The sequence below is a fragment of the Piliocolobus tephrosceles genome, chromosome 8 (genome assembly GCF_002776525.5).
Source record: "Piliocolobus tephrosceles isolate RC106 chromosome 8, ASM277652v3, whole genome shotgun sequence".
Lineage (NCBI taxonomy): Eukaryota > Metazoa > Chordata > Mammalia > Primates > Cercopithecidae > Piliocolobus > Piliocolobus tephrosceles.
Genome location: NC_045441.1, coordinates 98,882,207 through 98,897,719, shown reverse-complemented (window position 1 = coordinate 98,897,719; position 15,513 = coordinate 98,882,207). Strand labels below are relative to the sequence as shown.

At 43.6% G+C, this 15,513-nt stretch overlaps 1 protein-coding gene across 1 annotated transcript in view; it reads left to right on the top strand.

Moving 5' to 3' along the window:
* The first annotated feature begins 12,115 nt into the window (after positions 1 to 12,115).
* NAMPT (nicotinamide phosphoribosyltransferase) overlaps positions 12,116 to 15,513 on the top strand; it is a 38,492-nt gene continuing 35,094 nt past the window's right edge. Inside the window, exon 1 of the mRNA XM_023183070.1 lies at positions 12,116 to 12,478. Within this exon, the coding sequence (XP_023038838.1) occupies positions 12,422 to 12,478 (57 nt within the window). The 5' untranslated portion in view covers positions 12,116 to 12,421. The remainder of the gene's footprint in view (positions 12,479 to 15,513) is intronic.

The window sequence follows — 15,513 nt, the reverse complement described above, 5'->3', positions numbered from 1 at the left end:
ACAACACCAAAAAAAAAAAAGAAAGAAAGAAAATTTATACAAGACAAAAATTTCCAAGATCTTCTTTCATTTGAAAAAATCGTTAGTCTATTCCCAAAAGCTTGACTTGTGTTGACTTGGTCCCAAGGCATACTATGACTACAGAAACACAGGGTCAGGAAGAGAGAGGGAAATGGGAACCCAGCACCATGCAGAATGGAGCTGGGGAAATTGAGAGCTACAAACTCTGGTATGAAAACATATAGCCAGGAAATTCTAGCAACAAATCTGAAGAATGGAAAGGGGCACAGATTTATTCCTAATTATGGAAGCCTTTGGGATTGAGTACCCATTTAGGCATTAGGACATAGGAAGGAGAAATCCAGATAATAGTCAAAAATTCAGTAGGCAAGCAGGTATTCTCGTAATTGCCTACATTGAACATTTGATTTGATCCCCTAAATCTCTCCTTTCCCACAACTCATTTAATGGAATCACCCAGTAGTTAAAGCCAGCACCTAAAAGTCATCATTGATTGCATTCTTCCCTCTACACAACCCTCGTGAATCTCCCCTCATGGTCCCACACACATCTTATGTCTCAACAAATCCTGTTGGTGCTACCTCCAAATATCTTAGATCTGCCCATTTCTTTCTCTTTCCACATCTATCATCTTAGTCTAAGCCATCATCCTCTCTCACATAGGCTACAATGATGACTTGACTCATTTCCATGCTTTCTCCCTTACCTGCTATATTCTATGCTGCACACAGCAGCCATATTCATGCAAAGTTTGGAGCAGCCAACTTAGACCACAGCATGAAGGCCTGGAGTTCAGAATGGCACAGGAAAAAGACAGAGCATAGATTCCTAAACCATTATGCCATTCTTGCACTGCTTATTCTCAAAGTAAATTAAATGTTACTGAAGCCACTGTGTTTTTGGGTTTTGTGACAGCCAACTAAGTATAACTGCATCTTAATCCATAATTTATGAGGAGGAATGTGATCTAAGGAAGGACATGGCCTTAAAAGAAGCAAAGCCTGTCCCATCTTTCCCTGCCAGAAGGCCCTTGCAAACAGAGCATCATGACCTCAAAGGAAAATACAGCCTGTATATCATAAGCTGCTAGAAGGGACAAAGTGAGCAATGGTTCAAGGTAAGATTTCAGCAAAGCAAGGCTAAAGTATACCTGAGGGGACAGAAACTGTCCTTTAGAAGGAGGAAAACATATTCTTGGGCAATGTATGTTTCCCTGTAAGATTATTTGCCCCTAGAAGACAGAGATTTTTATCACATCAATCTCTATAGGCCCAACAGGGTCTTGAGCATAGTAAGTGCTCAAGAGATATTAATGAAATTGCATAAAGCCCTTTCCGAGATGTGCCACCACTTTGAGACCAGCCTGAGCTTGCCCTCCCTCTTTGTCAGTTGATAATTGTGAATTTTTAAGTCTACTAATTACTCTGTGTACATTTGATGTTAAACTCCTAGGCAAAATGTGTTGCATTGCTTTGTTTTATATACCAGCCAGGATAGTACCACATGGAATTAGATGCCTAATAAATGCTTTCAGATGGTAGTAATGACAAAAAGAGTTCACATTAAGTTTTTTTGTTTGTTTGTTTGTTTCTTGAGACACAGTCTTGCTCTGTCGCCAGGCTGGAGTGCAGTGGCGCAGTCTCGGCTCACTGCAACCTCTGCCTCCCAGGTTCAAGTGATTCTCCTGCCTCAGCCTCCCGAGTAGCTGGGACTACAGGTGCATGCTACCACACCCAGCTAATTTTTTTGGTATTTTTAGTAGAGACAGGGTTTCACCAACATTAAGTTTTGAAAATCTAGTCAGGATATGTTAAAAAGGATTTAGACTGTACCTAACAACAGTTATTGACAACATGAGAGCTGATACTGTTTTAGATTCTGTATAATGATATAATGAGCACATGATGTAAGGTTATAAAGAAATGAGATTAGGTCAATAAGTGTATTTGAGAGTAAGTCATCTTGTTGTTACTCCTCAGAGATACTAATGATCACCCTGGAAAAAAGTACAAACATTTTTGCTAGTCCATACACATTTTTTCTGAGCCTGCGTAAGGAGTAAACATGGCTTTCTGTTGCTTTAAATTAGCAAAAATTGGGTGGGGGGATGGGAGGACAGAAGAATGAAGAAGTAGGATATTAATCTACATATCCTGCTCAGGTTGATTCTGGAGTACCAGGAAAGTCACTAGGAGTTCTATTTGCATTAAGACTGCCTTAGGCTGTGGGAAGAAATTATTAAGAGGTCTTTGCGAATGGTGGAGCTGTCTGGAAAGGTGAGATTATTGCTTCCTAACAAAGGAAACATGAGAGGCCAAGTGTTGGGGTAGGTTCCTTTATTTAGACATAGAATTCACTCTGAGACAGGAGACACCCAAGGCACCTGGGATCCTAGTTGGCAGTGATGCGGTAGTCATTGATGTTGCTCACACAATGGCCATTCCTAACTCCCTTCTTCCTTTCTGGCAGAGCTTTCCTCCCATCATAGAGACTAAATATGCCAGCTTTCTCCCTGTTCAGCTGCCCTTGCAGATACAGCATGGGTGTATATCCAATACTGTCCAGTAGGGCCCAAGGGAAATATGCTAGAGGCTTCTGGGAAAGTTTTTCACACCTAATAAAAAGAGAGAGAGATGTACACGAAACAAAACACCACTTTCCCTTCTTGCTTCTGTGTTTTTGTGTGAGCCATGATGCTTAGAGCTATGGTAGGCATCTTGTGACCACACATGGACAAATCTTCAATACATTGAGGATAATAAAAGGAAAAAAATGGGAAAGAGCCAAGAATCCTGATATTTTTGAGTTACTGACCCCACCCTAGAAAAGCCTACCTCAAGACTTCCCATCATGGAGGAAATTAAATCCCTATTCCTCCAGCCACTTTTAATGAGCTATTGTGTTACTCACAACCAAAAGTATCATATCAGAAAAGTGAGGAGGGACCTTTTTATTAAAACAGGTTGCTACCATTCAAATATCCTCTAGGTAAATTCTTGGAAAGTTGTCCTAAGTATCTGAGGTGAGAAAAGCATGAAAACCAGAATACTTTTGAAATGTGTTTAAGAGCGACAATCACTGATGGACTAAGAGCCTTACCCAGCACTACAATTTACAAAGCATGAAACTACCAGATGAGCACAGCTGTAGGAAACGTGGCTGCAGAAGGATGGCAGTCAGGCTAGAAGAGGCCACCCTGCATCAGAATAAACAGCAATGAGAATGACCCCCAGATCCAAAAGCAATCAATGCATTGAAATGAGTCTCAGAGCAGCAGCCCCCAACCATTTTGGCACGAGGGACTGGTTTTGTGGAAGGCAGTTTTTCCACAGTGGGCAGGATGGGGTGGGGGTGGAGGGTTAGATGGTTTCAGGATGAAACTGTTCCACCTCAGATCATCAGGCATTAGATTCTCATAAGCTGCATGCATCCTAGACCCTCTGCATGCACAGTTCACAATAGGGGCCATGCTCCTAAGTGAATCTAATGCAACTGATCTGACAGGAGGCGGAGCTCAGGCAGTAGTGCTTGTTTGCCTACTGCTCACCTCCTAGGGTACACCTGCCACAGGGTCCCTAACAGGCCACTGATGGGTACCAATCCACAGTTCAGAGATTGGGAACCCCTGTCTTAGAGACAGTGAGAAGGGAGGGTGTATTAGTCCAGTCTCACACTGCTATAAAGAACTACTTGAGACTGATGATTTATAAATAAAAGCTTTAATTGGCTCATGGTTCTATAGATTGTACAGGAAATATAGCTGTGGAGGCCTCAGGAGACTTAGCATCATGGCAGAAGTCAAAAGGGAAGTAGGCAGGTCTTATGTGACTGGAGCAGGAGGGAGAGAGAAGAGAGGAGGTGCTGCACACTTTTAAACAACCAGATCTTGTGAGAATTCACTCACTATCACGAGAACAGCAAGGGGAAAATCCACCCCCATGATCCAATCACCTCCCACCAGGCCCCTCCTCCGACACTGGGGATTACAATTCAACATGAAATTTGGGCAGAGACACAAATCCAAACTGTATCAGAGGGGCTGGGATAATTTGGAAGGGAAAGAGAGGACTTTAAGTCCTAAACCATTGTGTTTGTTAAACAAATTGTTCCACAAAGTTGTTATGACCTGGGGAAACAAAAGAAAATCTAGAATGATGATTATGTGTCTATAGCATCATAGGTGCAGTTGAGCAGAAGAGAACATTTAAAAACCCTTGGCAAGAGCCAGGGGCTTTAATTACGTTGGGTTATTTTAATTAAACAGTATGTACACACATTCTGTCAGTTTTTAGGATAGTGCCATGTTCATTCTTACTGAGTTTAAATAAATTTGAAGAGCAGATCAATTTCCTTACATGCAACTTATAGTGTAACATATCTGTGGAGAATCCAGTCCATGTGTCTAACTCTAAAATTCCGAATTTCAGAGCAGGCCACGGGCATCTTTCTTTGCATGAGGAGCCCCCCGACATTCTATGAATAATAGAGAAAAGTATTTTGGGACTGATACATGGCCCCAGGACAGTCTAATATGATTAACATCCCAGACAAATATGGGATACACAAAGTCCCCTACCCTCTGATTGACAGATGTTATAGATGAACCATCTGGAAAGAAAGAGGTGCATGGCCTAGGCCTAGGCCTAGGACTCCACATTGTGTGTGTAAATTTTGAGGTAGGTAACAGTGATTTCTCCTGGAACCTACAGCCAAGCTCCATGCTGTACTATCGTGAAGTAATAGTATGTTCAGCTTTCCTTTGGAGAAAATACTCTCTTACCCTGGTTTCAGAGGAAAAAAATGGGAATAATGGTTAGAAGAGGCAAAGACAACAAACTATTTTTTTTCCTGGTGTTACTAGTCAATATCTGCAAAATATAACCATTGGGTCTGCTAGCTTGCATTGCAGGACTTTTCCTTAGTTCAGCTAAAGACGGCATTCTTTGTCTCACAGCCATGAAAATTCAGGCTCTCAGACAATTTGAATGGTGAGTAAGACAGGGTTTTATTGGGTGAAAAGGAAGAAAAGCGGGAAACCGGGACTCTCGCAAGGTCAGTGTCTCCCCACTGCAAAGGATGTAAACTTCCCAAGGCTCCACCTCAGTGAGCAGGCTGGTTGGAGTTTCTCCAGGGACGCCCGCTCACCTGGCTGTTTCACTTGTATGGCCAAAGTGTCAGTGCCACAGCCACATAGACTAAGAAAATAGGTAAGAAAAGAAAGTACAGATGGGAGGTGGAAACCTCTTTTTTGGAAAAATAGAAGTTGTGATAACTGGAAAAGGAAGTGGTGTCTAAGAAGAGTTTGATTATTTATTTGGCTTTGTTAAGATGGGAGATATTCAAATATGTCTATGTGTTAAGGAGAAGTCAACAGAAAGGGAGTGCTTGAAAGTTCAGAAGAGAGAAGTGACAACTGAGTTAAGGGACCCAACGAGACTGGTGGGGGTTGGGGAGATTAACCTGGGGCAAAAGGAGGAACACTTCACTTCCTAAGTCAGGAGAAGAAAGAAAACAGTGTGTGTGGAGCCCTGTACCTGTCAAGGTTAACCAGGTCATACTGTGGCAACAATCCCACAATCTCTGTGGCTTACAACAGAAAAGATTTCTTTCTCACTCATACCCATGTCCAGAACTGGTTGGCTCTGACTTGATTCCATGTTGTCCACATTTCAGGATTTAAGTGAGAGTATCGGCTCCTATCGGGAATACTGCAGTCCTGATGGCAGAAGGAAAAGAGAGAATGCCAAACCATGCACAAGCTCTTAAAGCTGCTGCTGGAAAGGGAACCACACCATCTCAGTACACATTTCATGGCCGGAGCAACTCCCACGTTCATGTCTGAGTTCACCAGAACAGGGACATAGAGAGGGCCTATGAATATGGAGAACAACCCAGTAGACAGGGGCTTTGACTGTGGGCAAACAATATAATCTACTACTGGGCCATCCTGCTTTTGCTGGTAAAAAAAAAGTTGCTCCTTCATTCATTCAATAAATATTGAGTAAGCTCCTACTTTTTGCCTGGTGCTACACTTTTCTCATAGACCTCTAGATAAGACAGACCTTTGGTCTTGTAGATATTATAGTTTAGAGAATTTCCACCTGATGGCCTTGGTTTTTCTTACCGGCATAGGGGACTACATCATCTGCTGAGAGAAAGTTGTTTGAAGGTAAGGAGTTTGAGGAGAGAGGTAAATATTTCAAATCACCACTAAACAAAAAGAGAAGGAAAGCTGAATGGGGGAAATACATGGATTGCCTGTCAGCATTACATGTGTCACTATGGTTGGCAACCTCATGGCTATGTTCCCTATCAGTGCTCAGTCTCCCGGATACTCTAAGAGCAAAAAAGGCAAGGATCTGGGGGGCCGGAGGGCTAGGAGACACAGGAGCCAGAGATGATGTTGACAATATGAAGGAATAGGGTCTGGCTAGGCAATAAGAAAGGAAGCCATGTGGGCAAATGCTGAGCAAGAGACAAAAATCTTGGGAGCTAAGTTGAGGTGTATTGGGAGGGGAGTGAATGACCTAGAAAGGCAGGATGAACTGATCAAGAAATGCACTGCTGCAGTTTAAGGTTTCACAGGTGGGGCAGGTCTTGATCTAGAAGAGTCCAGGGTGTGGAAACTGGGTAGGGACTGGTTTATGATTATTCAGGTCTTAATTGCTCCTGAGACACTGTGCCTGTAGTCATGTGTTATGTCCATGTGCAGCTTTATATTGATTGACTCAAATGCTGAGTTTCCTGGGAATAATGAATTAACTACCTATACTGTTGTGTCTCCCACTCCCCACTCCAGACCCCAGTCATTTCACACTTGCTTGGAAAAAAGAGCTGATGAAAATATAACGTTTCTTTTTAAAGTCCTCCAGTGCTTCTTTGTATGGTACTGTCTGTATACTAGGTGTTCATAGATTCGTCTTGAATTGAGTCATATTGAGATTGTTCCCTTTTCTGCTTCCTACTCAATAGCAGGATTTTTCAGACTCCTTTTGGCATCTGAAAACATTCAGCAACTCCAACAACTATCCTTCCTTGGAGGAGGGCAAAAATGGTGCTCATCCCCTATCATGTAAAGCAACATGGTAACAACAGAAGATGAGAATGGAAACAGAGGAAACAAAATGGGAGAAGAGGGGAAAATATTTAAAATGATTACAAGAAAATCAGTCTTTTTTTAGTTCAGTTTTATTAAGATCTAATGTATATGCTATTCACCAATTTTAAGCTCAGAATTCAATGAATTTTGACAAATGCATACAGTTGTATAACCACATATATCATTCTCATCACCCCAAAAATTTCCTCAGACCTCTTTGCAGTCGTTCTGCTTCTCATAATCCCAGTCTCAGACAACCACTGATCTGCTCTCTTTCATTATACCTTTGCCCTTTCCAGAACTTCAGAAAAATGGAATCAGACAATATATAGCCTTTCATGTTCAGCTTCCTCAAGAAAACCAGTCTTATATGGAGGATGTGAAAACAGCATATAGGCTAGGGAAGTGTAAGGAAAAGAAATAGTAAAGTTCACCAGTCTGAGTGCCCACCTCCTTCAGCTTCATCCTAAGTAATAATACAGGTTTTATGTGCTAGTTACATTTTTTAATTCTCATTAGAGGCTAGAGGCAGTGGCTCATGCCTGTAATCCCAGCGTTTTGGGAGGCCAAGGTGAGCGGATCACTTGAGGTCCAGAGTTCAAGACCAGCCTGGTCAACATGCTGAAACCCCTTCTCTACTAAAAGTATAAAAGTTAGCCAAGCATAGTGGTATGTGCCTGTAGTCCCAGCTACTCAAGAGGCTGAGGCACAAGAATTGCTTGAACCTGGAAAGTAGAGGTTGCAGTGAGCCAAGATCATGCCACAGCACTCCAGCTTGGGTGAGAGAGTGAGACTCCATCTCAAAAAGCAAACAAAACGAAACTCATTTAAGATAAATACATAATTATTAAAGACAAAAACATGTATCTTAGTACCACTGATAGGTATTTCATGTACATCAGTGATAAGCAGACCTCATTTAAGAAAACACTGATTTCAAAGCTCTTGACGTGTCTATATACTTCGAACAGTCTTATTCTCTCAGTCACTGATTTGGGCTAGTGAATCTTAAATAAGTGGCCATTAGCAAAATTTGTAAGTCATGATGACATCTGAATCCCCACATGTTGCATCATAATGTGCACATTTACCTTGCTTTTAAAGGTGAATTTAAACCTTTCATTTTTGCTTTTCTTTATTTCCCATTGAATTTGGTTGGAATTAGAAAAATGTATACTTGAATTTATCGGAAAACAAAAACACAACTAATAGAGACGGGAAAATCAAGACTTGTCATGCAGCAAACATAGATTCCGATAGACGTCCTGTGTGAGATTTGAAGACAGTTTCACATCAGATAGATGATCGACTCAGCATTGCTGGTTAGGAGAGTGCAGACTACAAAGACACTATAGAAAGGGTATAATTACATTTTTGCAGTGGAATGTCTGTGGACAGTCTATACATGTGCACTCATTTTTACTGTGTGTGGATGACAGTTGCTCTATCACTTTTGTACCTTTAGACGAGGACTTCATAGTTTCCTGTGTGTCTCTTTGTGTGGTGGTACAGGCTTAGCTGACTGAGTCATTATAGAATGTAGCACTGATAAATCATTGAATCTATGAAGACCATGGCTTTCTGTGGATGAGGCCTTTTCCTAGGAAATTAAAACTCTGGAAGGTTCCCAAAGGGCCTTGGAAGTTTGAATAAGAAAAAAAGTCCAAGTTTAATTTTTCAAAGCTCTCTTTTTACATTTGTCTTTGTGACAATTGTTGCTAATTGGTGAGTCTAGAGGAGATGATAAAGGGAGATGGATAAGACCATTGTCAAGGGTTACAGGCAGGTAAGTTCCATGCCTACTTCACCAATGTTTTTTACTGAGGTCAATTCAGGTCAGATTGTAGTATCTGAGGCAACTGAAATAGAAAGGTGCAGCCATGGCTGTCTGCAGGGGTGTGTGGCAACAGGAGTGGCACAGATACACTCACTTTGCCTGAACAAATATGAGCCCTAGGTCTTTCATAGCACTCTGAGGGAGAGATACAAGGAGCTGCATGCCCAATTGGCAATGCCTGACTGCTAATGGTATAAACAGGGCTTTGAATCTAGTGAGGGGGCCCGTTTGAGTCTATGTGTTATTATTTGTCATGTTGTTGTGACCTATGAAAAACAGTTTCTCAGGTCCTTTACATGGTACAACCTCCCCAGGCTCGGGCAATCCTCCCACCTCAGCCTCCTTTCAGAGAAGCTGAGACTAAAGGCACACGCCACCACGCCCAGCTAATTTTTGTATTTTTTGTGGAAACGGGTTTTCACTATGTTGCCCAGGCTGGTCTCGAAATCCTGGGCTCAAGCGATTGGCCTGTCTCAGCCTCCCAAAGTGCTGGGATTACAGGCGTGAGCCACCACATCCAGCCTTAAATGCTAGCTGTTAAATTGTCTTTCAGGGGAGGCCATTTCAAAATGAAATCTTGGCTCTGTTTTCAGTGATAATTTCATAGTTCTAAACCCCAATTAATTCTGAATTGGTCCAGCTTAAGCATGTAGTTACATAGAGAATGTGCCTATTTCTATCTCAGGCAAATGATGATTGTCCTATTGGTAACATGACTTCATTGTCATTTTTTTCCTCTGTAGACTACTGTGAGGAATCATATTACTAATAGTGCGCAGGCCTCACTCCTTAATTTAACAAGCAATGTCAATACAATAATATTTTTTATTTGCACAGATATAAGATCTTTTATTATTATTATTATTATTTTTTTTTTTTTTTTTTTTTTTTTTTTTGAGACAGAGTCTCACTCTGTCACCCCAGGCTGGAATGCAGTCGCGCGATCTTGGCTCACTTAAAGCTGCACCTCCCGAGTTCACGCCATTCTCTGCCCTCAGCCTCCCGAGTAGCTGGGACTACAGGCGCCCGCCACCACGCCCAGCTAATTTTTTGTATTTTTAGTAGATACTGGGTTTCACCGTGTTAGCCAGGATGGCCTCAATCTCCTGACGTCATGATCCACCCACCTCCGCCTCCCAAAGTGCTGGGATTATAGGCGTGAGCCACCGTGCCGGCCAAGACCTTTTTATTTTAAAACTGCAAATTCAACTCAAAGATTGCAAGATCAAATTTTGCATCTTGAAAAAAATACTACCATAAACAAAGCCCACATTATAATCAGAGTCCTTTTCTTTTCTCTATAAAGCAGCATAGAACAGTGGTCATTTATAGATACATGAATTCCAGGAAGCTAAACAAATAAGAATTTGTACTATAAGTAAAGTAGGTTACATAAATTTTAAATGAAGGAAGAAACACCAAATTAAGGACAAAAATGATCTTTTTCCTTCTTTGAATTGTACTCCTTCAAGTAATATAAAAAGACCTCCCAAAATCAAATATTAAAAAATAATTTGTTTAGGGCGGGCGCAGTGGCTCAAATCTGTAATCCCAGCACTTTGGGAGGCTGAGGCGGGAGGATCATGAGGTCAGGAAATCAAGACCATCCTGGCTAACAGGGTGAAATCCCATCTCTACCAAATATACAAAACATTGATTGGGTGTGGTGGCGGGCGCCTATAGACCTAGCTACTCGGGAAGCTGAAGCAGGAGCATGGTGTGAAACCAGGAGGCAGAGCTTGCAGTGAGCTGAGATCGCGCCAGTGCACTCCAGCCTGAGCGGGAGAGCGAGACTCTGTCTCAAAACAATAATAATTTGTTTAAATGCGTGCACAAATAATTTTCCCCAGTAAAACACAGGGAAGATCAACCAATAAATAAATAAGCCCTCTTGTTTCAAACCTCGTTGCTGAAAATAATTCTAAGTGTATTAGTATTTACTACATTGGTGAGTGCCTGGGGATACCTTCCACTTCCATGATCTTTGCCCTGTGTTGTATCTAGGTGTAGATGGACGTGATTGTCAAAAATAGATACTGACTTCAAGACACAGTGTAGACTGAAGTTGTCTTTATTAGAAGCCTCAGCCGTGCCTCCCGTTCCGAGATGAATCTCAATTCACAAGTTCCACTACCACAATCACCATCACTGCCCCCAGATAGAATGAGACTTCTAATAACTTGAAAGACAAGTCTACAAAGATCCTGTAATCGTTTTCACTGTATCACTTTTTCCTGGCTACTTGTATCCGATAAAAACCTCATTTTATTTTTAAGCTATTAAACATGCGGACAAAGGGAATCTTCGTTTTATGCAAAAACGCAAACATGCATGACAACTGCGCAAGTCTTTCTTGGAATGGTCTGTATTTGGGTGAAGTCATCCGACGTCATTACACTTCTTTATTTGGGGGTTGCCAACTCGTTTTCCAGGATTTAAAGACTACAACGATGATAAAAGTCCGTTTCGCACCCTGTCAAAGGCTTGGCCGGTTGCCTTTTCCTTCCCGGCAATACTCGGTTCAATTAGGTCTTGTCCCCTCACTGTCTGTGAGTTCTGAATTCCATCCCCGCTATTCAACGCAGGCTCTTTGCTCGGGGAAAGTCAAACCATCCCTCAAAGGATCAAAGAGCTCAGCCATAGAGCCGCCAGAGGAAAGCGGAGTCGCTGCGTCAGATGAAAGGGGCCCCTCAGCCTCACTCCTCACCGCAGCTCCTGGGATCTTAAAGACAGGGTCAGGAGAATCAGGAGGGACAAGAGGGATGGAGGCGAAAGGCTGGATCCTTAATCCAGGCTGGAGACAAAGGTGAGTAACTGCGCGTGGTGGACGGGGAGATGGGGAGTAGGAAGCTCCTGGCTCTCCAGCCGGGTGGTGTGACTTCAGGAGGACTCAGAAAACCGGCCAGGACTGGGTAAGACGGAAGGTCCCAGGAGGGGCGGGCGAACCGACTCCTCTGGGAGGGCCGAGGCTGGGAACGCCCCCTCCAGGCCCCGCCCCCCCGCCCCCGGGCCGGGGACTCGAACTCAGGCGAGCGCCCGGGTCACGCGCCGGGGCGGCCCCGCTGCCTCCAGCTTCCCGGGGCTGGCGTCTCGGAGGAAGAGCGCGTGCCTCACGTCCTCCTCCCCGCCCCGCCCCCTGCGCACTGCGCAAGCGCGGCCGCGCCCCGCCCTTTCTCGGCCCCGCGAGGGTGATGGGGTGAGGGCGGGGGAACCGAGGTGGCGAGGCCTCCAGAGCTCCCAGACTGCGAGCACGCGAGCAGCTGCCGCCGTCACCCGCGCCGCGTCACGGCTCCCGGGCCCGCCCTCCACTGACCCCTCCCCTCTCTCCGTTTCCCCCTCCTCTCCCCCTCCTCCTCAGACCGAGCAGTGACTTAAGCAACGGAGCGCGGTGAAGCCCATTTTTCTCCTTCCTCGCAGCCGCGCCGGGGAGTTCGCGGCGCGCGGCCCCTGCCCTCCGGCCCGAGATGAATGCTGCGGCAGAAGCCGAGTTCAACATCCTCCTGGCCACCGACTCCTACAAGGTAAAGCTCGGGGCGGGGGTAGGTGACGAGGAGCGAGGAGCGGGGCGCGCTGGAGGCGAGCGCGCGGCTCGGGGGCGGGGGCGGCTGGGAGTGGGGCTAGGGTCGCGGCGCGGGGAGGCCCGGGTGAGGCGCGGGCTGCGGCGGCTGGGGCAGGTGAGGAGGTGCTGCAGTGGGCAGGAGGTGGCTGGAGGAGGATGCAGGGCTGGGCGGTGGAGGCGGGGCCTGGGGACGCGCGGCGGCGGGGGCGCGGCGGGGGTCTGAGGCGGGCCCCAGCGGACTCCCGGGCTCCGGTGCTTCGGTGCTCCGGGCTTGGGCGTCGCCGGCGAGTGCACGCCCTCCCCTGAAGCGCGGCCTCTTGGCCTGGAGCTGGGACCAGTTAGGTAACGGCCCCGGGGACCCGCAGTGGAGAGTGAGCGGGGCTTTCCCCGCCGAGCCGGCCCGGCGCCCTCGCCCCTGGCTGGGCAGGTAAGTCTTCCAGGGGGCGAGGTGGGAGAAGTCCTGGCACGGGCGCCGGAGCAGCTGCGGTCCTCTGTCTGCTGCTCCGGCGCGGCGGACACTCGCCTGGCCCCAGTAGCCGTGCTGGATACCCCTATCCCACTCCGCCGGGCTCCGTTTCAAACTCCTTCGCACCTAGTGATTGCTCGTGCTCCTTATCCCTGGGTGTAGAGGCCGATCTTCTCTTAACTGCTTTAGAGTCACTTCTCTTAACTGCTTTAGGGTCACTAGGATTTCTGTGAAAAGGAAAGTGAAACACGAGGATTTAAAGGAACTGTAGTTTTAACCCTAGAGAACTTGTGGAGAGGGAATGGCACAACGTTGCGTTCACATGCCCCTTGAACACTTTGCGTGGGTAGCTGCCACATTCAGTTGATAGGAAGCACGCGGTAGTAAAGGGAAGAGGTAAAGTAAATTTTACTTGAGCAACAGTGGTTTTGGAATACAGTGGTAAAACATAGTACTCTCATGTTTTTGTTTTGATTCTTTTTTTTCCCCTTTGTTTTTAGCCCTCCTTCGATATTCCGAGAAAGTATTTTAGAGAATTCCATTTTACTTAAATTTTGTCTCTTTCCAATCAGCTTAAAATGCTGTTTATATATTTAGATTGTTGAAATCGAGCCAAGATCCATCAACAAGTTGTCTTTTAGATGCAAGTTTAAAGTATTGCAAAATTCGAACACTATCAAGTATGATCCTTGATAACATTGTCAAGTATACGTGATAATACCCTAACTATGGTCCTTTACTTGGTCCTAAAACCTCTTGTTGTGTTCTCTTGGTTCAATCATAGTGTTTTCAAAATTTTAAATAGTGATTTTAGAATAGCCTCGTTCGTATTTTGTAGAATTTTTTTCTTAACTAAATCTAAAATAATTGTCAGATTTTTTTTTACGTGTTAGCCAAATGTAAAGGGAGGTTGATTAGTCTAAATTTTAAAAACAAGGAGGAGTGCAACTTCCTTTCGTTTGCAGTTCCTCTAACCATTATACATAAGGAATGTAAAATTGCTTTAACATCAGTTTTATGGGGTGCTGTTAGAATAGTGAATTACCTTAAAGGTTTCTAATCTAGTGAGCCATACTTAATTGCACTATTAGAATTTGCACCTATTTAATAAAGTTTACTTTTGAAGTAAACTTTCAAGTTAGGCTGGTATGTTTTATCTCCTTTATAATATGAAACTTCAGAATATTTTCATCTTAGATTTTTCATTTTTTTCCCCAAAAATCACCTCTAGAGGATTCAATCAAGTTGATACGTTTTATACCAGTGGCTTACCGCAGTATGCTGAAATAGATTGTGTATTCCACAGTCACATTTAAGTCTTAAGTTTCATTTCCCTTATGTTTTTAGGGGTCCTTATAACCTGTTTTACATTTTTGTCTTTTTATCTAGCAAAAAGAACAAAAATGATTATCTTGAGGTTAGGAGTAATGAAACTTACTTAGAAATTACATGAGAATGTTACATATCCTTATCAGTGCTTACAAACTGTTGGCCAAAGTTGGGAACTCTAGTAGTTTTAAATGTGTTGATGAAGAGAGCAAAATATTGTTGATTTCTTCTAAAACTGAAGGAAGAATAATTGATTGCCTAAGCACTACAAAAGTTATTTTGCAAGTAGATGGTATGGTAGCCAAGCACATGACAATGGGAATTTTGTTTTGTCTTGTATCCTGTCAAGAGAGTCCAGAACAATTTGGACCAAAGGAGCATTTGAAGTATATACATTCACTTCTGTAACCTCATACTTTATTGTATATAGGAAGAAATTAAGGACACAGACAAATGTGGTTCCTCTGTTTTCATCCTGGTTCTTGTTAGAAATAAGGAGGACACAGTTTAAACCATATTACCCATTAGTAATGAAATGTGCTGTCCTGTGTAGGTTGCTTCTCAAAGGGTCATCTGTAAGCTGGTTATCTAGAATTCAGCATAGTTTTAACCATTCATTTAATACATATTGGTCACCTACTGGGTATTATAAAAGAAGACAAAAATAAGTAGTATTTTGAAATCCAGGATGGAGGGAAGTTGATTTCATAGAAGTTTCAAAGAGATGTGCAATTTATATTTGGTGATGAGGAATTCAAGGCACCTTTTTTTCAAAAAAAGAAAATTTTGCTTCCTCCAACGGCCGAATAACAAATTTTTGTTGCTTGTCCTTCACTGCTTCTGAGCGGATGCTTCGGTATTGTCACGGTGGCTCCCGAGGCAACCTGAGCCTCATGAGTGGGGTACTGTTGCAGCTTGTACTCCAGAGACTATGCTTTCATAAAGATATATGTGACATTGTCCATTTATTTCAATTTTTCCATTGTTTTATGTTATAAATTATAGGAAAAACTTGAGCAACATAAATAAAATAGATATAAATCATGAATATACTTCATAGGGAGATTAATTTAGGTTATTAATAATTAAGCAGTGTTCTCATTGTGAGGTAATGAAATCTGGTTTAAAGGTGTGGCAAAAGAGATACAAGTCATTAGAAACTCAATGCAAGAGGTTTTAAGGGAAGAGGCAATATGATTATA